Source organism: Fonsecaea multimorphosa (genome assembly GCF_000836435.1).
Source record: "Fonsecaea multimorphosa CBS 102226 unplaced genomic scaffold supercont1.8, whole genome shotgun sequence".
NCBI classification, from domain to species: domain Eukaryota; kingdom Fungi; phylum Ascomycota; class Eurotiomycetes; order Chaetothyriales; family Herpotrichiellaceae; genus Fonsecaea; species Fonsecaea multimorphosa.
The window spans coordinates 712604-735263 of record NW_015971642.1 but is presented as its reverse complement, the minus strand read 5'-3'; the positions used below and the strand labels follow the sequence as shown (position 1 = coordinate 735263).

The 22660-nt window shown below is 52.5% G+C and overlaps 8 protein-coding genes across 8 annotated transcripts; 4 read left to right on the top strand and 4 right to left on the bottom strand.

The window, feature by feature from the left end:
- Positions 1-452: 452 nt before the first annotated feature.
- Z520_04976 (uncharacterized protein) lies at positions 453-674 on the top strand (the record flags this gene model as incomplete). Its single annotated transcript, XM_016775480.1, has 1 exon — positions 453-674. One exon carries the CDS (start codon positions 453-455, stop codon positions 672-674), a length of 222 nt encoding a protein of 73 aa, XP_016633523.1.
- Positions 675-1619: 945 nt separating this feature from the next.
- Z520_04975 (uncharacterized protein) lies at positions 1620-3716 on the bottom strand (the record flags this gene model as incomplete). Its single annotated transcript, XM_016775479.1, has 3 exons — positions 1620-2174; positions 2234-3175; positions 3243-3716. The coding sequence occupies 3 exons, from the start codon at positions 3714-3716 to the stop codon at positions 1620-1622; spliced, it is 1971 nt and encodes a 656-aa protein (XP_016633522.1).
- Positions 3717-4008: 292 nt separating this feature from the next.
- On the top strand, positions 4009-4891 carry Z520_04974 (uncharacterized protein; the record flags this gene model as incomplete). Its single annotated transcript, XM_016775478.1, has 2 exons — positions 4009-4544; positions 4726-4891. The coding sequence occupies 2 exons, from the start codon at positions 4009-4011 to the stop codon at positions 4889-4891; spliced, it is 702 nt and encodes a 233-aa protein (XP_016633521.1).
- Positions 4892-5160: 269 nt separating this feature from the next.
- Z520_04973 (uncharacterized protein) lies at positions 5161-6969 on the bottom strand (the record flags this gene model as incomplete). The annotated part of the gene is made up of 1 exon (XM_016775477.1): positions 5161-6969. The coding sequence occupies one exon, from the start codon at positions 6967-6969 to the stop codon at positions 5161-5163; it is 1809 nt and encodes a 602-aa protein (XP_016633520.1).
- Positions 6970-7368: 399 nt separating this feature from the next.
- On the bottom strand, positions 7369-10555 carry Z520_04972 (uncharacterized protein; the record flags this gene model as incomplete). The annotated part of the gene is made up of 3 exons (XM_016775476.1): positions 7369-7506; positions 7574-7731; positions 7849-10555. 3 exons carry the CDS (start codon positions 10553-10555, stop codon positions 7369-7371), a joined length of 3003 nt encoding a protein of 1000 aa, XP_016633519.1.
- Positions 10556-11575: 1020 nt separating this feature from the next.
- On the bottom strand, positions 11576-16069 carry Z520_04971 (uncharacterized protein; the record flags this gene model as incomplete). The annotated part of the gene is made up of 4 exons (XM_016775475.1): positions 11576-11716; positions 11789-12987; positions 13043-13703; positions 14942-16069. The coding sequence occupies 4 exons, from the start codon at positions 16067-16069 to the stop codon at positions 11576-11578; spliced, it is 3129 nt and encodes a 1042-aa protein (XP_016633518.1).
- A 1002-nt stretch (positions 16070-17071) lies between these two features.
- Positions 17072-18730, top strand: Z520_04970 (uncharacterized protein; the record flags this gene model as incomplete). The annotated part of the gene is made up of 1 exon (XM_016775474.1): positions 17072-18730. One exon carries the CDS (start codon positions 17072-17074, stop codon positions 18728-18730), a length of 1659 nt encoding a protein of 552 aa, XP_016633517.1.
- Positions 18731-20052: 1322 nt separating this feature from the next.
- Z520_04969 (uncharacterized protein) lies at positions 20053-22398 on the top strand (the record flags this gene model as incomplete). The annotated part of the gene is made up of 1 exon (XM_016775473.1): positions 20053-22398. One exon carries the CDS (start codon positions 20053-20055, stop codon positions 22396-22398), a length of 2346 nt encoding a protein of 781 aa, XP_016633516.1.
- Positions 22399-22660: the final 262 nt, after the last annotated feature.

Genomic DNA, 22660 nt, shown 5'->3' with positions numbered 1-22660 from the left:
TTCCACGACTGGGGAAACACGATGAAGAAGCCTGTGGCTGTGCCTAACTGTGGCTATGTGGCTTTGCGATCTCGCCACTTCTAGGAGGCTGCGTCGTTCTACTCGGAGACACGATGTTGCCTGGAGCCTTATCACTTTATGTATTTAGCCCTGTAGCGCCTGTGGTTCTCCACCGTCTTAAAACAGTTCGCTCCTAATCTGCATCTTGAAAAATGAATTTAACAAAATATTGTAAACTGTACCAAAAATGCTTCACGGTCTGCTTACCGTCTTGCGGGCTGAATTGGATATTTCCGATTGCAAAATGGCATAAACTGTCTTTCGGCTTCTGGATTCGTCTCTCGGCGGACGAAACTACATCTCCCAGCTTGAGAGAGCAGCGAGAGAGTCGTATGCTGTATTCCCCTTTGGAGGGTCACGATATTCGACTGTTTGTCCTTTCACCTGGAAAAATGTCCGATGTTATCCAAGGCCGATTAGTGACGGCCAAAGTCTGCGACAATACAAAATACGAGGCGTTGTCTTATGTATGGGGCAGCATGACTGAGCGGGAGACAATATCAGTCCAGGATACGATAGTCAGCGTCACACCGTCACTTACAAATGCCCTGCGCTATCTACGTCTAGCAGATGCGCCGAGAGTTATATGGATTGACTCGATTTGCATCAACTAAGCCGACATTTTGGAAAAGAACAGCCAAGTTCAGCTGATGCCTTTATTCTACGAAAAAGCGAGCAATGTCGTGATCTAGCTAGGTGAGGCAACCCATGATAGCGTGGCCGGGATCGAAATACTCAGATACTTTGCGTCAAGTCAAGGGCCGTCTAAAAGCCCGCCGTGGATGACTGGACCTCCGCAACTGGTGTACCGAGGACTTGGGGATATAATGACCAGGGACTGGTTCCGGCGAGTCTGGGTTGTGCAGGAAGCAGCCCTTTCTCGAATCGCGACCATCGTTTGCGGTCCGTACTCTTTCTCCTGGGCTTCAAAGGATTGCATCCTTGTTCGCCGATTTGCACGAATGATCAAGTATGCGCAACTATCTCCCGATTGGAGGAAGCTGGCCTTGAGAAAATCGATTTCCGACCTCTGCTGGAGCTTCTGGATCTGCAAATCGGGCAACAACTCGATAAATCGTGGGGAAGCACAAATCGTCATGCCCCTGATATTCTTGACATCGCGTATGATATGCGACATCGCTCGTCTACTGATCCAAGGGATAAAATATTTGGTCTGGCTGGGATAACAAGCTTCATGATAGGTGGTGAAGATCTAAGTCCTGATTATTCAATGTCTGTTAGACAGGCTTATGAGCATCTAGGCAGTATTATCCAATTCTAGGTCTCTAAGCACAATTTGACTTAATAATCCTGTAATGTAAAGTGCGCAGTTCATCAATCGCTCCGATAAAGTGTCAATCGTAGTCATACTTTGGTCAACGATCCAGCCTCCCCCTGCGCACCCATCGGTTTCATCTCCATCTGGACACCAGGTTAAGCACCTGGATCCCCAGAGGACCCTAGTAGCGTGTAAAATTCCCACATTCAGGGCCATCCTTCAACTAGAGATGTCTCTGCCATGTATATCCATGCAATTTCAAGCTCCCTAACCCCGAAACTCATGCTTTAGCTTTGCCTTTGAGGTGCTCATTGACGACGAACCAGAGACTCAAAACCAAGCCGAGTCCGGCCAGTCCAACCGCAAACCACAGAGCGCCACGGTAGCCGAGCAGCATGTCGGGCCTGCTCGATCCGCCATTGTTGATATTGGTCTCAATAGTGCCGGCGAAGCCGAGACCGAGCGATATGCTGTAATTCACCACGGTCATCACTATGCTGGCGCCCATGCCCTGGTACCGTCGCGGGACGGCGTTGGAAAAGATGATCGTGGCTGACGGGAAGGAGGTGTCCATGCCCACGGTGATGATGAGGACGCTGAAAAAGTAGTAGGCCCAGTAAACTGAGTGCACAGGCCGAGCTGCAGCAAGGATGGATCCCACGACATAGGCGACCTGCCCGACGATCATGATCCACGAAGCAGGCACCTTCCCGAGGAACCTACCCACCGCGAGGGCTGACACCAACCCGGACGGGATAACAGGTATGAACCAAGCCGCCATCTGAAGAGGCGTGTTGCCACCTATGTTGAGGGCGACTTGTCCGATATAGAAGACCTGTGGAAGGATTAACTTGAGCTTGTTTTACAAGTGGCCTTGGATGAGATGGAACTGACCCATATGCCAAAGCAAGCCCAGCCCGTCGCCGTGCATGCAAAAACAAAAGCAATGTCCGAATTGAAAACTGCGAGAGGCAGGATCGGAGACCTGGCATGATAGATCTCGACCCAGAAGAAGCCCGCTGCGAAAAGGAGACCCAGGATTAGACAGACGCTGATGTAGGGCTCCTGCCACCCGACAACTACAGCCTGGTTCCACGCAAAGTTGAACAAGACCAAAGCTGTGACACCGGTGACCATTCCAGGAATATCTAGTGAGTCGAGTTGCTCGAGAAAATCTTGGTTCTGTTCCGGCTGGACGGGCAGGGGAGGGATTATCCAGGCCGCAAAGACGGCAACAGCAGCCAGAGCAATGGCCTGGCTCCAATAGATCCACGGCCACCAGGCGAGGGCGAACAGGCCTCCGAAGAGAAATCCTGCGATGGCTCCGAAAGGTGCTGAGGCGCCAAACCACGCGAAAGCCATATTTTGGCGCGGACCCGGAGAGTACGATTGGCCCAGGATGGCAAGTGCGTTGGGCAGGGTCAACGCAGGACCCATCCCTTGGAAGACACGTGCGAAGACGAACAGGACGTGGGAGGAGAAGGCCGACAGGCCCGCGACGAGGCACCACAGCGCGTACCAGCTCATGCCGATGACAAACAGCTTCTTGTTGCCAAACTCGTCACCCAGCCGGCCGCCGACGAGGATGAATGTACCGACGGTTAAGCTGTATCCAGCGATCAACCAGGAGAGTTGGCCCTGGTTAGCGATGCCGAACGAGTCTCCAATGACACCCACTGTGGTGAGGGTGTTTCCCATTCCGACCTGATTGGTGAACATGGCCGTGCACAATGTCCCGACGAGGAATATCTGTCGCGGTATCGAGAGTGTGTCGGCGGGGTAGACGGCAGTTCCATTCTCGGGAAGCTCTTTGCCCTCAATATCTACTTGGGCGACCTCGTGCGTCAGCTCAAGACAAGCCTGGGGGCATAATAATTCTCAGAACTTGGTACCTTCGCTGAACATTGTCGTTTGAGATGGCGTCTCTTGCTCTGGCGTTGTAACCTGGTTTACTACCATCGAAGAGCTCATGCTCGGGGAAATCATGTTGTGCGGATCGGGTGTAGAGCTTGGTTTCCGACGGCAGCAGAGATACTGTCCGATTCGCAACAAACACTATTGTAAATGACTTGAGGGTACTCCAGCACTTATACTGCCGCAATTCATATTCAGGGCACAACGCCAGAAGCGAAGCAAACAAGTGAAGGCTACCACGGAATCTCTCCTCGCAGGGCTTAGAGGTATGAAACCCATATGCTTCACCCGAATCAGATTTCTTTCGTAGTATCCCCATGACTAATTGTATCCTTTCCAAGTAGAACATTTCCTGCGAGACAATCAGTGATTGGTCTAGCACAACGGCGGAGGCGGCATTGCGCGCGGCTTGAATATGGATCCGCTTTGCATATCGCGCGGCATGTGGGTCTTGCTTTGACATCTGTACCGAGTCCGGAGACTGACATTGTGCTCCTTTCTTCTGCCCATCTGGATCTTTCCTTCAATTTCACTTTTGATCTGTGCAGGGGAGCAGAAGCGTCCCGCGACGTCATGCTGAGAAATCAATGTCTCACACAGGTCGTAAATGCGAAAGAGTTGCTGGAAATATAATCGTGTTCGATCACCCGGGCACAAGATGGTCGGTATTTTTCTCTATTCCCTTCGGCATCAAATCCCCCTTACACTATCCGACTGCATTTCCCCTTTTCCTCCTCCTTAAAACAGTCCTCAATATGACTTCTACCTCTGTCGCATTCATTCTCGGCTATGGCCCCCGAGTCGGCGCCGCCGTGGCCCGAAAACTCGCCAGCAACGGCTACCACGTCGCCGTCGCGTCTCGGGGTGGCAGCAACAGCAAGACCAGCGACGGGTTTCTCTCGCTCAAAGCCGACTTCACCTCGCCGGACTCGATCCCAGCACTCTTCCGCTCAGTCAAGGACGAGTTCCACGCGGCGCCGGCGGTGATTGTGTACAATGCGTCCACGTACACGCCGCCTCCGGTCGAGGGGTCCGTCTTCTCAACACCCCTAGAGACCGTGGTGTCGGACATGAACGTCAACACACTCAGCGCGTACGTCGCCGCGCAGCAAGCTGTCGACGGGTGGACCACATTACCCGCCGAGACAAAGAAGACGTTCATCTACACGGGCAACATCATGAACGTGCGCGTCCTCCCGTGGCCGACGATGATGACGCCCGGCATGGGCAAGTCCGCGGCGGCGTACTGGATCGGCCTTGCCGACACGCTCTATTCAGCCAAGGGGTTCCGGTGAGTTTGAGTTTGTTGTGGCCTCCACCTGCAGCGACTGAAAGGAAAACGGTCGATGCTGGGTTTTCATCTCTCTACTCTCTATACTCCTTCCCAAACATTACTGTTGTCTGGGTTTTTATCTCTCTACTCGTTTAAAAAATCACTTGCTGACGCGCTCGGCTTTTCTCATCATCTATAGATTCTTCTACACCGACGAGCGCTACGAGGATGGTGCCTTGAAGGGAGGTGCTGTCGACGCCGACGCACATGCAGACTTTTACGCGCAGCTGGCTGCGCAAGAGGGGAATGTGCCGTGGCATGCTACATTCGTGAAGGACAAGGGCTATGTTGGATTCAAGCTCTGAGCTCAACTTGCCATGCCGTGAGCGGGACCTCGGGGGCGCCATTGGGGACACCACAATGAGATCATGGCTCCGAGTTGATTGATTGATTGCACTTTTTTAATGCTCTTGAGAAATTTTATACCTGAATATATCAGGAGTACTCGATACAGACAACGAACACAAAGACCGAGCGTTCAAATACATAGCAGAGCAGTCCTAGGTCATAGTTGCAGCCATGGACAAGCCAACTGACTCGGGAGTGATTGAAGCTGACACGCGCGATGGTCAATCTAAACAAGTAACACCAAGTCGCCCTGGCTTCTCAAGCAAGCAGCCAGATCCCGTATCGAGACGTCTCCGCTGTCCCGAGAACGCCACACATTCTCCATGATCGCGAGCGCCTCGTAGACCGTCCCGAAGACGCTGGGCGGCTGCAGCACCTCGACCATCCCACGCAGACAAGCCTCCTGCGGCGGCTCTGCGAGGCATCCCGCCAAGCAGAATGGCCAGACCATGGTGCGCAGCAATGCTGGGGCAGGTAGTTGATGCGTCAGTAGGTCGATCACTTGAGAGACATGGCAGCGCACGTCGCTGCTAGAGGGCTGCCATCCGGAAACCACAACGAATAGATAGAGAAGCGCGGCGTGGGCCCAGACGCGGGTGACAAGGACGGTATGACTGGCCACTTGTTCTGGAGATTCGCGCTGGTAGTATGGTGCAAAGAGGTTATCCAGGACCATGTTGCTGTGCGTTCGTTCCGAGACGCTACCTAGATTGGCTTCAAGGCGTGTAAGTTTGACAGCCAGGGTATCCTTAATAGGTGCGGCGCGGCGGACGAGCTCCATCATATCGAGGTCGCCGGCTCTCTTGCACTCTTTTTTCCATGCATCTAGCGCGGCGGTTTCGCTGATCTGGAGCAAAACCCAATTCTGGCATCCGTAAATAGCCTCGAGACTTATTGGAGGTCCCGACTGGTCGGTGGTGCCATTCAGAAGGCTGTCGTGGTACGCGTACAGGATCGGCTTCTCCTGGAGCACCGTGCTGGCGATGATGTCGTCCAGTATTACCAGCCCAGACGAGAAGCGAAAGGCTGCCTGCTCGGCGCTGGGGACCTGGATGCATTGCGGAGGCAGTTTCCACGACGAAGTACCGAGGCGGCTCATGACTGTGTCGAAGCTTGTCCGAGACCATTCTGCGCCGGCACTGTCCAGAACACGGCGGAAGAGCGCAATGGCAGCGCTGCGGTGGGCCTGGGAGTTCTCGAAGTTCGACACGGACATCTCGAAGCGCTGCAATTGCAGGACGCCGGCGAGGGTCCTTACCACCTCACAGAGATATTGCTCGGTGCCGCCGCTCCGCTCGCCCAGGGCCTGCAGCGACTGTCTCAGCGTCTCGAAGGCGTCTCTGGTCTGCCTGAGCAGCTTCTGAAACGCAACGGGGCAGCCTCCTACACCCAACGCCAGCGAGAAGAAGTACGAGCTCTGGCACAGCGCCGTCTGCCGTACGACGGGGCTGGTCATCATGATGTCCAGTATCCATGATCGGCCACCTTCGGCGAGGGACGGCCGGTAGAAGGGGAACAAGAATGGAAGGAGATTTTCGAGGTAGAACATGAACAGACAAGCATCAGGCCAGCCGGAGGTTCCGCCCTCGCGCGCTTCTGTGCCGTCAAGCATGCCATTCGTATTGCCCCGAGGATATGGACCGAGTGGGCCAGCGGTCTGGGCCATGGCCTCGCTGCTTTCTGTGTAAGACATGCCATCGCCGGTTGGTATGTCGGATACTGGTGTTGCCAGATAATCGCTTGGTTCTGAGGAAGTTACCCCCGATTTGTCAACAGGCAATGCAGCTGGTGAGCCGCGATTTCTGGAACCTTGGATCTGGCGCTTCCCATTGCGGCGGTGGCCCTGCTCTCTGATCTGGCGCTTGAGTCTTTGGGCGACCTCCTGTTGTCTGGCGCCGCCATCCATCCATTCTGGCTTATCCTGGCTGTAGCAGCATTTGATGTTCAGCGCAGCACAGGCATCGCAAACAGGATGCTCCTCGCCGCACTTCTTGCGTCGAAGGCGACATGTCCAACAACCGCTGTCACTTCTCATTATTGTCACTCTTACGAGGCAGCCAGGAGGGACAGGCTCCTGTGCCAAGATGGGGTCTACGAGGTGGCAGGCGGCAAGTATGCAGTTTGTAATACTGATGGAGAAAGGTGATTTCTGACGCTAGTTGATCGGAGGCTTCAAGCTCCGCCTGTGCCGCTAGGCCGTCGAAGAAAGCGGAGGCCCATATGCCGCGCGGTATGTGGATCCAGGAACCAGCTCGCCAGATATCGTGTCTGAGACCACTACAGAGCAAGTGGTAAGGTCGATCAGGAAGTTGGCGGTCATGATTATACAGAAGTGGCGTCAGGAAGACACTCGAACCTACCTAGGTATACATGTATATACCAGCCCCACGTCAACCGAATACTAGTTCCTGGTTCAGTCTGGCCATTTGATTGTTTATCCGTACAAGATTTCCCTTCTCACTCCTTCTAGATAGTTGGCATATGAAACACGCTTCATGTCAGGGAATCTGCTGGCCATGAATCTCCGGATTTCGTCACCGAAGATTACTCCGTAGTCTTGAAGACGGAGCTCCTGTGATGATGCGACGGTTAGACAGGGCAGAAGCCGAGGAAAAGAAGCTCATTTGCAGATCACTTACCTCGAACGACACGCCCCTGTTGTATGTGGAATGGTATTTAACAAGACATCTGAGAACTTCTGTCCAATTGGAGCCCCGATGGATACCATCGTCTGGACCGTGATCAAGGCGATTTCGAAGGCTTGATGCTTGGCCCCAGCCAAAGCCCGACGGCCACCCTGGTGGGGGTATTAGAAGCTCGATTGTCGTTTTATCAAAGGTGATTGAGCCTAGTGGGAGTCTGTCTGAGCACTTAGAGTCTGGGCGATAATATGATATCTTGATGACTAACTTACCAGAGCTGGAAGCACCTATTCCGGAGCTCGGCGGCTTTCCTGTAGACGCTGCTGTGCCGAAACTGAACAGATTATTCGAATTCGGCGATTGCTTCACAGGGGCACCAAACGGAGATCCATCAGTACTAGAGCCGGGCAATAGTACTGTTTGGGGAGACTTGGGTGGCCCGGGAACAAAAGCCGATGTCGAACCAAATATACCACTTGGAGGAGCCACATTTGACCCTGTGCTCGGAGACCTGGCAACCGGCTTGCTTGTTTGGGTTGCGGTTAGGCCACCGAAGCCACCGAAGAGAGGCTTGGACGAATGCGATGTGTCAGCTGTGACGGTATCGGACGGTGTCTTGAATGCTGCCGGTTGTGAAACCTTCAGCTGAGGCACGGGGCTCACCGGAGCGGGCGAACTCTTCTTGTCGTCATCAGCTGGCATCCCCGACTTGATGCTGCCGACCTGCTGATTCAGCTGCGGTACGGGTTTTGGGGTAGCGGCGAAGTTGAACGTTGGTAATTTCTCCTGCTGTGTCCGGGACAATGTCCCTGGTGTTGCGTTTCCTGTGACCGGGATTGTGTTGACACTATCGGGTTTGGGCAACGATGGGACGGTCTTCTCGTCGTTAATAGAACCACTTCGCAGTGATTCTGAGACTAATATTGGAGATTTTGCTCTGGCTCTGTCAAGGTCAAGTCCAAATTCTCTGCTTGCATGCCTGCGACAGTTCTTCAGAGCGGTCTCGAGCGTCTGTAGGCGTGCCGTGAGGTCTGTACGTTCAGTAATCATCTCTGGGGTCTCACCCCCAAGCAGCTGCAGTTTGTCCTCGTTCATTTGTGCCACGGTTTCGGGGGAGAACATTTCCTCGAGTTTTGAGAGTAAGCAGGATTCAACCCCGAGCACGACCACGTTCTGAACGAACGTCTCAAGAGCAACATTGTAGTATGCCCTTGAGAGCTGAAGTGCTGTCAAGCGTGGATCTCTATCTGAGCTGGCAGTTCCAAGACCACCGCCAGAAGAGGCCGAGCCACCACTCGCAGCCTCGTTTTCAACTGTCCATACATAGTCGTCACGCTGAACAGCGCGTAAGGTTTCCTCTAGTCGACTCTTTGTCGAATATAAGAATGCACTTGTATGCGGTGTGAACAATTCCAGAACTTTGTTATTCAGCTTGTCTTGGTGGTCGTGAATTGCATCTTGGAAAACCTCGCGGAGAATCAACTCCGCAACTCGTGCCGTGGTAGGGCAGATCGAGTCGATGACCTTCCGTAGAAAGACTTCGACGGCATGGCAGATGGCATCAGTATACTCGGCAGTGAGCTTGAGCCATTTTTGGGACTGCTCCTTGAATAACTCCCCGACCAAGCGTGGGTTGAAGAGCAGCGGTAATTCCGGACCCCGGTAGCCCTCTAAGAGCTTCCCAACTTTGACCAGGGCATCCGGGATTGTGATGCGGTGAGGTTCGTCGCGATGAGATAAAGGTCCTCTAATTTCAAATGTGTGGCCCCGTATGCGCATTGCGTGTTCAAAGTCGTCGGTAAGCGCCATCGTTTTCGCTCGCAGTCTTTTTCCGGCGTCAAGCTTGTCGAAAAAGGAGTCGGAGTAGTCACCGTTCAAGGCATCTCGGACGATCTGCGCATACCGCCTGCTGATTCGGATTAGATATTGCCTACGTTCGTCTTGAGTTGCTCGATGAGGCCCCAGCTCCTGGAGAGACAACTTCGCAGAAGCAATTTTCTCCTCTAAAGACTTGACAAGCTCCGGCAAGACGTGCAGGATATGTTCCTCCAGGTATTGGCATAAGACGGCTCTCAGTGATTTCGTCCCGAGCCTCTTTTTGTCGAAGCCGTCCCATGGATCCTGCAAGAATAAGTCTGTTTCAATTCGATCTCTGTCCGCCCCTTTCTGCCGTTCGTCATCGGTGAGACACCTCATGATTTGCCACTGGCGTTTGAATTTGAATGCAGCATGTTGGTTTCGTGCAAGCTCTAGTACTGTGGGTGTAAGTCTGGTTTTGTCTGGACGTCGGAGGATGTCTGGCTTGGTGATGACCCCAATCGTACGCTCGCCTTTCGGATCGAACTGGCGGGATAAAGTCAGAATTCCTTGGTTCTCGATGGGATTTTCGGCGGACACGATAGCCATAATCAAGCTCTCTTTCTGCCTGAAATAGCACTTGACAAGATCTTGGACGTTGTCGATGTCATCTGAGTTCGTGGCAGAATGAATAAGGCCTGGAAGATCCACTAATGTGAGATTTGGTAGCTGTCGACCGCTGAGTCTCAAATGCAGCACATCCCGACTGATGCCTCCGGCCTCACCAACTCCCATCACTTTCTGGGCTTCTAGTAAGATTTCTGGAATCGCATCGAGACCAGCTATGACTGTCTTCTGGAAGGATCGAAGACAAGCTCGATGGTCTTCAGATGATCGCGGTCCAGGGGTAATAAATGCTAGCCCCGTTATTGTCTCATCTGAGGAATATCGTAGGGCGATCTCCGTCGCAAATCTTGTACACATGGTGCTGTCAACCGGGAATGGAATCCCAGACAATGCTTCCAGCACAGACGATTTGCCACTGCTTGTGTCGCCGCACACGACGATCTGTGGTAGGTTGGCGAGGCCATGTTGGCGGAACTTATCGATATCATTGAGGAGTTCTAAGCGGTCCTGCGACTGGAACAAATGGATGGCACTTTTGCTGATGTCGATTGCCATGATAGTAGGTCACTGAGCTTGAGAACGTGTCAGGGCAAGAGAGTAGCGGAGTGTTGAATGAAGGGCTTCATATAGATCATTGCTATCCACGAGAAGACACGTTCCGCGCGGATGCCTGCCGGCGGTTGCTACGGCAGGAAGTAGTGAAGATGCGACCTTGTGGCGTTTGTGGCTGGTTTCATCTGCGTAGTGCCTCCCCTGTCCGAGACACTGATAGTTTGTGCGACAAGGGGCCATATTCAATGCTCTAGACTGTAGTTGCAGCAACCAGCATAGTCATCATAGGTCTCGCACCGGTCTGGGAAGCAGTGGCCATCTCCTAAGCAAGAAGTCATCCTAAATGAGTGCTGCTTGGAGGGTCTTTTATGGTACCATGATACTTGGCGTGCTCGCATGTATCAACAAGCCTTTCGAACCGCCCACAAAAATATAGGATAATACGGGCCGGGTGGCCGAGGTGGGATGCCATTCGCGTTGCTGACTGACATTAAGTTATCGTCGTATGATGCTGTATGGCGGTATGGTGGTAGGTCAAGGTAATGGACTCAGACAGTGGCAGAGACAGTGGCAGATACAGGTTGTCTACGGAGTATGTGGGTTGCAATTGCCGATGGCGCAGCGGGTGTCTCGATTTGATTACTAGTCGTGGGGGCTCTTAGATAGTAGCCTAAGCGCTCGGGGCGCCGGCAAGGATGCTGCTAGACCTTGGCTAGTTGCAGTTGCACAGCCGAATTTGAGGGGCCGCTTCTTGATTGAAACGACTTACGAATCCTCCAGCCCCGGCGAGCCTGGGTTAGCGATTTCCCTGACGGCTTCTGACAGGGACGCTGGTTATCTTCAATGCTAGGTAAACTCCACTCTAGATAACAAGTAAAACGACAGCGACCAGCTCCACGGGAACTATCGCGGCTTGCCCAGGCCGGTGCAGCCCGCGAACATCCTGATCAGTCTGAGATTATGATCATGACGAGGGCAGGGGTCCACCAGTTGCGGAATAAATCAATTTTGTATGCTTCGTGGTCAGAGCCCCAGTCCTCTCGAACCCTTGGTCCATCGATACAACGACAACACCCTACGCCGTACACGGCTCTCTTCCGCATTTGTAGTCCTGGCACTTCGGACACTATACAATGTGGAACGTAGCACTTTGCGGAACCTTTTCTGTCAAACCGTCAGTTGAACCGGCCTGTTACTCAATATTCTGATGGTCAATAGCCTAAACCACGTGCTTACCTGGAACTCGGTGCTCAAGGTAACTACGCAGACTTCATGGGCCCTGATAATCGTCTCACAGGCCTTTTCAACAGACTCGTTCGCCCCAATCTGGGGCATACGGTCGGCGAAAAGCAACAAAATGAAGCTTCCATGAAGTAGGTAGATCCCGAATAGGTACGGCATGAAAGTGAGTTCCGGATCGCATTTGAGGATTTGAGAAACGGCTTCCGAAGCTGCAATGGCATGCGAGGCGCATTTCATAAAAGGCACAGATGTGATCCATCCGTCCTCGTTCTCCAGCATAGACACGGCGTCCCATTTGCCGTACAACAGGACGTGGAGTACGTGCAAGATGAAAGTGCTGTACGACGAGACCAGTTGTGCCAGTGCACGGCTTTTGGGGCGGCGTCCTGCCGACGTCCCCACCGCGTGGTTGAGAGGACTTTCTTGGAATCCCGAATTCGGCGTGAGGAACTCGCTTGCCGGAATTGCGCCGTTCAGCTCTTCTGTGTCGTATCGGTTCTCGAGTTCACTGATGCTCTGTGCACAGTTCGCAAATAGTTCTTCTACCATGGATATGGAATTCTGGTCATCGAGAGCTCCGAAGCGCGGGTGGTAACGACGGTGGTGGATATGAATAACGTCTCCCATGATAGCCATTAGAGGTAAGAAATATTCGAAAAAGCTCGTTCCCGTCACCAGCACAGGTGGTCCGTGGGATCGTTCGGTGATCAGGTCGCTTGGGACGTTTTCGAAATTCTCCCATACGTCGTCGGGTAACGGAATGTACACGTCGCATTCGTCATCTGAGATGTTTGGTGTACCATTGAAAGCCAACGCCAGATGTCGATCCAGACAGAATAGAAGCCAGAACACACGGCGTCGTTCTTCTTGAGCTTCTAGGGCAGCATAGCACTGACTCCCAATCTTGTTCCCCTGGCAAGTATGTGATGATGTCGGACACCCCGAGCCATACCTGCCCTCGCTGGCGTCTAGTCGGTTCAGTCCCAGAGCCTGCGCCAGTCTGACCGCTTTGCACCACCATAGGTAGCAATCAGTTTTGAAATCGCCTCCTGAGATGACGATACACATCAAGATGAATGTTAGAACGTCATCGATGGAAGAGGGCGGCGGATCCGTTGGTCGCTCTTCGGCGTACTTCGGGTGCCCGATCGCTGTGCTGTAGCAAAAAGAGCTATGCTGTACGAGACGCCCTCCTGTTCTCTTGAGTCACTTTCCGGTCCGCTCTTTTCCACATGTTTGAACACTCACCGGGGCTTCTTTGCCAATGATCGCGATCCCTATCATGAAGCAGAGAGGTAGATATTTTGCGGAGCGCCTCGCAAACCCTGGATCTTTCTCCTGGTAGCAAGAGGAGTGGAATATCTGCCGTTTGAGCGCTCACCCATAGCATTGTGGTCAAAAGTGCTGGAGTAGTCTCTCGGGGCTTAGTTGGATGGAGTAGGGATTCCTTCCTCAGCACGTGGGTCAACACATAAGGCGAAGCAGATCTGAAAAGAGAGCTTCCCGGCTGAGCAAAGTAGAACTCGAGTAAGTCACAAGCATCCTCAGGGCTGATCAAGTTGTTGAGCAAAGGCCTAATGGACTCTAGGCACTTGTACGGCCGAGAGGTTGACGATTCTGCTTGCGCATGTCGTCCAGGTTGCACCTCTACTGGTAAGCCATTGGTCAACTGCGCAGTGCTGAACGACTCCAGTCTCGGCCTGTTAGGACGATTTTGAGAGTTATCCGTGGTTGACGGCTCAGAGAGATCTTGTCCTGCATGGTCAGTTGGGTGGCGGGAGAAGTCAAAGGCAGAGATGTTGTGATCCAAACTTGGCGTGGTTGAAGCTCCGTGTCGTTGAACGACCTCGTTGAATTGGTCATCGCTGGTTGCTTCCCCTGCAAGAAGACGCAATTCCGAGACTTCGAGCTCGGTCCTTGTTAACACTTGTTCTGTCTGACGAAGACAGGGAATGGCGTCAACAACCGCCTCAGAGGACACTGGGCCAAGAGGAGACAGTTGTGTCCTGTCCTCCAACGTCGGCTCTACCGCGTTCTGACTTTTCGGCCTGCGACCCCGTCTTCTCAGGCCACGATCATAATGACAGGAATACCCGTATTCTGTTCGTTCAAAGAGCCGATCTCAGCACTGGTCACACTAGATAGTTGATTCCCCATAATTTTTGGAAGCACGAGGAGGTTCACCTTCACATCGCCGGCTAAAACAACGTAAGCGTCCTGAACATCTCCATGGTTCATTCGAGGCAGTGCTCACCAAGGGCATTCACCATCGCAACGGACCTTGGAGCTGCTACATTTGTCGCATGCGCGCTTGGTCCTTATTCGAAGACGAGAATCTGATTGTAAGAGTTGGGCTTCGGCTTGTTGTGCCATCTCCACCTGCCCTTACGGTTCGAGCCACCTGGGCAAGTGCTGGAAAGAATGAGAAGGTCACTCACGCGGCATAATACAGGCTTCGGTGCCTTAATCCGTCGGTTAAAATCCCTGACCTTCAGCCGAATAGTAGGACATCCGGCGTAGTAGCGGTCGACTGACTGGGCGTTTAACTGATTGGAGCTGAAGATCCACAGAAATCTGCGGGGGCTGAGCCGATTTCCCGGTGACGTCTCGGGAAATTACAGATGATTGTGGGGAGAAACATCCTTGAGTGCTGGGGAATTTGGAGGTCGCGTTAATCTCTGCCGCCGGCGGCACATTGACTAAAGCGGGAAGCAGTTGGAGTAGCAAAGTTCAACCTCAATGGGCTTTATCCTCCGTGCGAATTATGCAGAATCACAGTGCTTGAGGAGCAACTTTCATTCAAGGGCCGCAATAGGAGGACTAGATGTCTTGAGAGCAGGCATTGAAGTCTCGACGGAGAGTCTTCCTCTTGCTTTCCCAGACGCAGGCCCTCCCAAAGCCAAGGAGAGGTACAATGAGTTCTTGCTGGTACCCACAAAGGCTTCCGATCTCAATATAGTCTATTGATGCTTCTGACCCCTTTATTGGTAGTCTGGAATTCTGTTTTGTTGTGTATCCCGTGGTGGGTGGCCACTTAGACCTATGGTTGAGCCTCTACGTCTATCGCCGGACAGCTACCATTGTGGAGCTGGGCCAACAGTTGGCAGGCGTAACACTGCTTGGGAGTTCTATGCTCGAGGAAATTACCATATCATCCTTCTGGGCTCGCATCTGCGTTCTCGGCTTCGGCGACCCAAAAAAGTCATAGTCAAGCCAGGGACCCAGGATCTTTCTCACTCCCTCATAAAGAGGTCTATCTCGTCGAACTGCTTCCTCATCAAGATGACCATACTGAAAGAGCAAATCATCGAAGGATTCTCTTGCTGCATTTGAACACATGGTGTTAGGCTTTTGGAGGATTTGTTTGGCCGTTCGTACATTGTCTTCCAGGTCGGATTCAGAAATTATTCCGGTGATAGTAGTGACGTTGAAGCCAGGGCGGCACGCCCTTTGAGCTCTTGAGATTGAAAACCGCAAGGCAACAGAAGCCAAATGATCGCCCTCGGCCTCGACCCAATCTGCCGCCTCCTGGCACACAGCTCGCAGCCCGAGGGGCGCAGGATGCCAGTTACCTAAGGCGCCGACTGGCACTCCGCCGCTTCTGAGCAGTCCGATCCCCAGCGGACTAGAGTTGCAGACAGCTTTGACACCCGCTATTCGAAATGCATCTAGGCCCCCTTGCTCAAGGCGGGTGTTCTGTAGCGTCAGTTGGCCCCAGATCTGAACAACATCAACGGCACGACCGGAATTTGCAAACGCCCTTGACGCAACAGCCTGAAGGATATCGATGCTGGCGCCTGAAATCCCCACGCAGCGGATAACACCTGAGTTCGATAGTTCGTAGAGTGTTTCCACTGCTTGAAGAGCCTCTTCGACGCCGACAAACTCAACATCGTGGCAGAATACCACGTCCAGGTAACTTGTGCCGAACCGTTGCAGCGACCGTGCCACAGACTTTCGAATCCAATCAGGTGAATAGTCGAAGTAGTCCTCGCGTATTCTTCCAACCTTTGTCATCAGAACGTAGTCGCATCTTTTGTATGAGGATGTGATCTCGGGATGCCGCAAGGCTGCACCGATTAATTGTTCGGAGGGCTCATAGTAGGGCGACGTATCGATCGCTCGCAGACCGAGATCGAATGCTCGTTTGATAGTCCGGCGGACTGGGAGAGACTCAGGTTGAGGATGGAGTTGGTAACTGAAACCAGCTCCTCCCATGACCAACGGCGAAAGTCTTTTCAGTATATCATCCGGTGTGGGCTGAGAGGCCTCCATGGGGGGCATAGTCCTCTCTGCTTTGTCCTGTTGAGAGGTTGAGATGTCGAGATACTGGAAAGAAAGTACCTTGTAGATTTCGAGAAGCTACATCAGACCGCTACCTTTGCAGGCTGTACTTGTGATCCTCTTCGAGATCTCTTTAGCACGCTGTCTGGTTGGCTTGATGGGAACAACCTGAACATGCCAACATATTTTGCCCGAAATCGGGATCCTTGTGCATTGCACGCGTGAAACATGTGAAAGACTAGCCCACGCGAAGAGGGAACCGGTTGATAGAATCGTTGAAGAAGGAATATGGGGAAGATGCCAGGAAACAGATTATCTTCACAAGGTTTTTAGCCGTCGGATATTTTGAGATCGGCGTCTACTCCGTGTCCCCATTTCTGAGAACTTCCCCGTCGGCTGGGGTGAACAGCCCTCGGCCATTACGGGCAATTACCTACCACCCTTCTCCCGACGTACTTACTCCACGCGCCACGTGCCTTACCAAGATATGGGGTAAAATTTTACATTTCTGATCTCTCAAAACACCTAGTCATGGCTATCTAGGTACAGAGTTTGGCATATGTCGCTACTCGTCAAATTTCTAATGCGAAAAGACCCGACGCTCCTTTGCGCAGCCTTAGTACAGTATTGTGCCGAGCTCCTGATAGAGCAAAGCTAATCCATATGACCTCTGTTTTGCTTAGTTGTGCTTTTGGCATGAACTTTCTTAAGAACCACTCCGGAAATCGCCCGCTGCATGCTGCTCAGGCCAAAGTGCGGGGCCCCGCCACACAGCGAACGTGTATCAGCACTGGTAATTACCCAATGTAAAAGTCCCGGTTGAGCAACGAGGACACCGGGAAATGGAACCGAACCCCAAAGACCCTTCCAGATGGATCCCGCATATAAAAAGGTCTGTCACACTGGGGAGTCAAAGATCAGCCCCTCCATTAATCTTCAGATACATTGCAAGCTATTCGAATTTGCCGGCAGCGTGCCCCAGTCACTGTGAATATGGAGGAGAGCAAGAAGAATGTTCACAATGTCGAGGACGTTGAGAAGGTCACAACACAGGACGGACATGAGCGAGTCATCGCCGTCGAGGACAAGAACGCGCAGTTGGTCGCTAAGGTTGATCAGTCGCTGATCGACATCGCCGCCGAAGCCACTGACTTGGAGCATAAGCTGAGCGTCAGCGAGGCTCTGAAGATCTACTGGAAAGGAGTCGTGTACACTAGTATCATCACTCTTACCATCATCATGCGCGTGTACGACATTGTCATCATCAACAGTTTCTTCGCCTTGCCTGCCTTTCGCGACAAATTTGGTCACGACGTCCCAGGCAGTGGCAAGCAAATCTCAGCCCCATGGCAAGCTGCCCTGGGCAATGCCAGCTTGGTTGGACAAGTCATTGGAGCTTTCACAGTGGCATATCCGATGGAATATATTGGTCGGCGCTGGACCCTGATCTTCTCCCTGATCGGGACAGCGGGCTTCACCTTTATGCAGTTCTTCGCACCCTCTATCCAGGTCCTAACTGCCTCTGAATACCTTTCTGGAGTCATCTGGGGTTTCTACCAGGTTTTGATCCCCACATATTCCTCCGAACTGCTCCCGACAACGCTCAGACCCTACCTCGCCGGCTACATCAACCTGGCCTACGCCGTAGGGAACCTGATCCTGAGTGGTATCACTGAAAGCTTCGATACCTGGACTACCGACTGGGGATACAGAATACCGTTCGCCCTACAGTGGATATGGCCAGCTATTATCCTACCGTCTCTATTCTTCACTCCCGAGTCGCCATGGTGGCTGGTGCGCAAGGGGCGGATGGAAGAGGCTGAAAAGGCACTGAGACGCTTGAGTAGCGACTCTCCAAAGATCAACACGCAAAGAACCCTGGCCATGATGCAAAAGACGATCTTATACGAGAAACATGTCGAGAAGGACTCTAGCATTTGGCAGTGCTTCAAAGGTGCTAGTCTTCGACGCACAGAGATCGTCATCATGATTTTCTTCTGTCAGGACTTTGCTGGATTTGCCACGAATACCACCTACTTCTTCGAGCAGCTCAATGTCACAACCCAACAAGCATTCGACATCTCTATCGGTAACAGCGCCCTAGGCGTCGTCTGCGCTGTTCTTTCCGCGTTCTTGCTTAGATACTTTGGGCGTCGGAATGTATTCGTCATTGGTATGGGGCTCATCGTCATCTTCGAATGGTTGGTCGCCATCCTCGCCTGCGCGCCCAACTATCACAATAGACCCGCCGTTTCCGGAGCACAGGTTGCTATTACCATGCTTTCCACCATTGCCCTACAACTGACTATCGGACCACTGACATACACCATTCTAACTGAAGTGCCTTCGGCGAGACTGCGGGCTAAGACTGTGGGCATTGCCATTGCCGTTGACGCTTGCTGCGGTATCGTCACCAGTACAGCAAGCCCATACCTCATCAACCCCGGAGAGGCGAATCTCGCTGGGAAGAGCAATTTCGTGTGGGGCTCACTCTCTATCATTAGCTTCCTGTGGTGTTTCTTCAGGCTACCAGAGACGAAGCACAGGACGGTCGAGGAAATCGACTACATGTTCGAACATCGGCTCAAGACAAGGGAGTTCAAGAACTATCAAATTGACGAAGACACTCTGAAGAACGATTTGGTGGAGTAAGGCTAAGCCTTGGCCACCAATTCAGGTCAATCTGAAGTAGTTACCACTATGTATATACTGATGGAGGCCTTTTCATGTGGTTGAGCTGGATTAACCTTGGGGAAAAGGTGGAGAGTTGACAGGGCAAATGATCTTTCCCGTAACAGAGAATTTCTGTAGAGCTGAATTATATTGTGGTGCGACTGCTGATGTGGCCTATGCCTCTTCCAGTCCAGTCCCAAAACCCAGGCCACTGCTCCAAAGTTTGCTTGACAGATAGCTGTGGCTGCTAGATTTTGCTCTCGGGCCAACGTTCATTGAATCCAGATGCGTGACCTTAGGGTATCGACTTAGAGCCTCGTGCCAAATGACACTCGCAAGCCAGATCAGCTGCAGCAAAGCAAAAGGCCCGTCTAGATTCTTGACTTTCCATCCACCAGGCCCCGCCCAACGGAGTGCTCGTGACGGGTCAAAGTAGAGGTCTCATCTCGCTAAGAAATACTCATCAAGACCGGAATCAATTGCCAGTTTGCCCAAAGCATCACATCATCAATAGCACAGACAAATTTGCCGAGAAAAGGGGTATCTGGCTATTTTGTTCTCCTTTGTGACTAAATTGCAATCCTTTGGCAAAGCCAAATATTGGAGAATTTGCCGCTGTTGCAAAAACTGTGAGCTGGGAACAGGAGGACGACATAGTCGCAGTCGATATATCCGACGGGTATATATATCCTGGGTTTCACTCGAATAATGTTTTGTGTGGAGGTAGCAAATTGCCGGCGGCACCAGCAGGATTTGGGGATTCTATCCTCTACACTACCAAGTATGTGATATCTCTATGTTTCCGCAAAAGTGGCGGGCGGAAATGCATCTTTTCGACCTCGGTTGAAAAGACCTGATCTGCATGCTCCGCAATCGAAAATCCTGCCCCTCGGAATGGCCAACACGGCATGAATGATGCTTGGTAATTAGCCGAGTGCTGGCTTGGAGATTTCTCACGAATCAAAAAGTTAAGCGGAAGAACACGCTCCCCAACCGGCCATACTCCTAGACTTACATCACTGTGAACATGGTCATTCGCAACAGCTTCGTTGACCCCGGTTTCGGCCTTGATGCAGATTTCCTCCGCTTGAGATTTGATCTCCTACGGGATTATGGCCGTCACTGGTACGGCTGGTGAAGGAAGAGGAGAAGCAATGCAGTAGTTGGCTTTTGTCAAAAACTCATTATATTCCCCAGTCCGAAAGGCAGAAACTCCTCCAGCCAAGAAATGAGGTATCTTGATGTACAAAGATCTCCAACAGGGTCAGAGACAGAGACAGAAACAATTGATATCCTGAGCTATGGCTTCCCCTGAGCATAATCGCGTGCTGTGGTACGAGCAACCGGCAAAGGTATGGACAGAGGCACTTCCAATCGGCTCTGGCCGATTAGGGGCGATGATTCAAGGCGGGTTGGATAAGGACAGACTGTGGATGAATGAAGATTCTGTCTGGTACGGTGGCCCGCAGAATCGGGTAAACCCTTTGGCAAAAGCCAGCCTACCTGAAGTCCGCAGGCTCCTCGATCTCAACCAAGTGCAGGAAGCCCAAGAACTACTCAAGAGAACCTTTACAGCCTTACCTGCTAGTCTCCGCCATTACTCGCCGCTGGGCGATGTCTTTCTGACTTTTGGGCATGGCACTCCCAGCGACGACAAGAAGGATTTCAGTGGAATTCCGGACCAGACCAAGCGTTCAGTGAGACCTGCAGCCGAGAACTATACCCGTCGTCTCGATCTCACAACCGCCATTGCAAGTGTGAAATACAAATTTGAGGGAGTCGAGTATCTACGTCAATACTTTGCAAGTACAGCGGACGAAGTCGTCGCTGTACGCATTACCTCCAACCGTGCAGATTCTCTCAAATTTCAAGTGAGAGTCAATCGGGGCAGCAATGACAATCCAATGCTGGAGCGGAATTGTTTATTCGACAGTCTTGAGAATATTCCAGATGGCCTCTTACTAAAAGCCAATCTAGGAGGCCCGACAGCCGTTTGGGCAGCGATGGGAGTCAAAGTCGTGATCGAAGGCGGGAAAGGACGGTGTCTTCTCGGTGAGGAGCTCGATGTCACAGGAGACTCGATCCTGGTCCTCATCGCGGGAGAGACGACATTTAGAAACAAGGATGCTGGGCAAGCTGTGATTGACCGACTTGAATCCGCAGCAAAATATTCGTGGCAAGAATTACGAGACCGCCACGTGCAGCGCTACTCATCACTCTATTCAAGAGTCTCTCTTAATATCGGAGACGACAATCCCAGGCTACGCGCAATCCCCACGGACCAGAGACTAGCTCGAGTGAAAGGTGGCGATGTTGACAACGACCTGGCGGCATTGATGTTTTCCTTTGGCCGGTATCTACTCATTTCCTCTTCACTATCCGGCCTACCTGCGAACCTCCAAGGGATATGGAACTATAACCACCAGCCAATCTGGGGCTCCAAGTATACAATAAACATCAACATTCAGATGAACTACTGGCTAGCCGAGGTTGCCAATCTGTCAGAGTGCCATCTGGTGCTCTTCGACCACATTAAACGCATGGCTGAACGAGGCAAGCAAGTAGCGCAGGACATGTATGGTTGCAGGGGATTTGTTGCGCATCACAACACAGACATATGGGGTGACTGTGCCCCTCAGGACCGATATGTGCCGGCCACATACTGGGTGCTCGGGGGAGCTTGGTTCTGTACCCATCTCTGGGAGCACTACCTGTACACTCACGACCAGGAGTTTTTGAAATGGGCCTATCCCCTGCTCCAGGAGGCGGCGTTGTTCTTCGAAGATTTTCTCATCGAGAGAAACGGTGTGCTCGTGGTATCGCCCACGGTCTCTGCCGAAAACTCCTACATCATCCCAGGCACTCGGGAGATTGGTGCAGTCTGTGTAGGTGCCACGTGGGATGCTCAGATCCTGTACGAGCTTTTCACCGGGTGTGCCGAAGCGAGCAGGATCCTCGGGCAACCAGCGGAAAGATACCTCCAAGTCCTGTCCAAGCTCCCTCAGCCCAAGATTGGGAAACATGGACAACTTCTCGAGTGGATGGAGGATGTGGAAGAGGTCGAGCCGGGCCATCGGCATATCTCGCACGCCTTCGGTCTGTTTCCTGGGCGGAGTCTCCTGTCGGACGAGCATAAAAATGCCATCAGAGTCACCTTGCAACGGCGGCTGGCCGGCGGAGGTGGACACACTGGCTGGAGCGCCGCATGGATCCTCGCACTTTATGCTCGCTTGAGAGAGCCAGAGCCAGCACAGGCAATCATCCAGAAGTTCCTGCAACATTCCACTCTCCCCAACCTCTTCGGAGATCACCCGCCGTTCCAGATCGACGGAAACTTTGGCATTGCGGCAGGAATTGCGGAGATGTTGATCCAGAGCCACGAAGAAGGCTACGTGGACCTCCTTCCTTGCTTGCCGCACGAGTGGCAGGACGCCGGAAGTGTGACCGGACTGTGTGCCAGAGGTGGAATAGTGGTGGACATTGAGTGGAAGAAGGGGAAACTGACCTCAGCCCGCTTCACTGGAAAGCGCAAGGTCCAGTGTGTCGCTCGAATTGATCCGAAGAGATTAGAGGATGGATCAGGCCACGCCACTATCCAGCTGGACGCAGGTGACAGCAAGACTCTCACAGGGTCGTGGCCAAATTAAGATCTGTCTGTCGTGGGTGTAGGACTGGCTTTGCTTAAGCCAATCTTTCTCTATACTCTTTTTGCAACGAACCCTTTAAGGGGCTCTACAGGCTCGAGGTGAAAACATCACATTTAGAATCCTGTGGCAGCCATAAAATTTCGATCTACACAGTCAGTAAGACGGACAAGGCTGAAGGACAAGGAGTCACCAGGGGCGAACGTACCTCCAGTGGGGGCGGGTTATGCAATGGGCACACATGCCTTGCCAGAAATGTATTTCG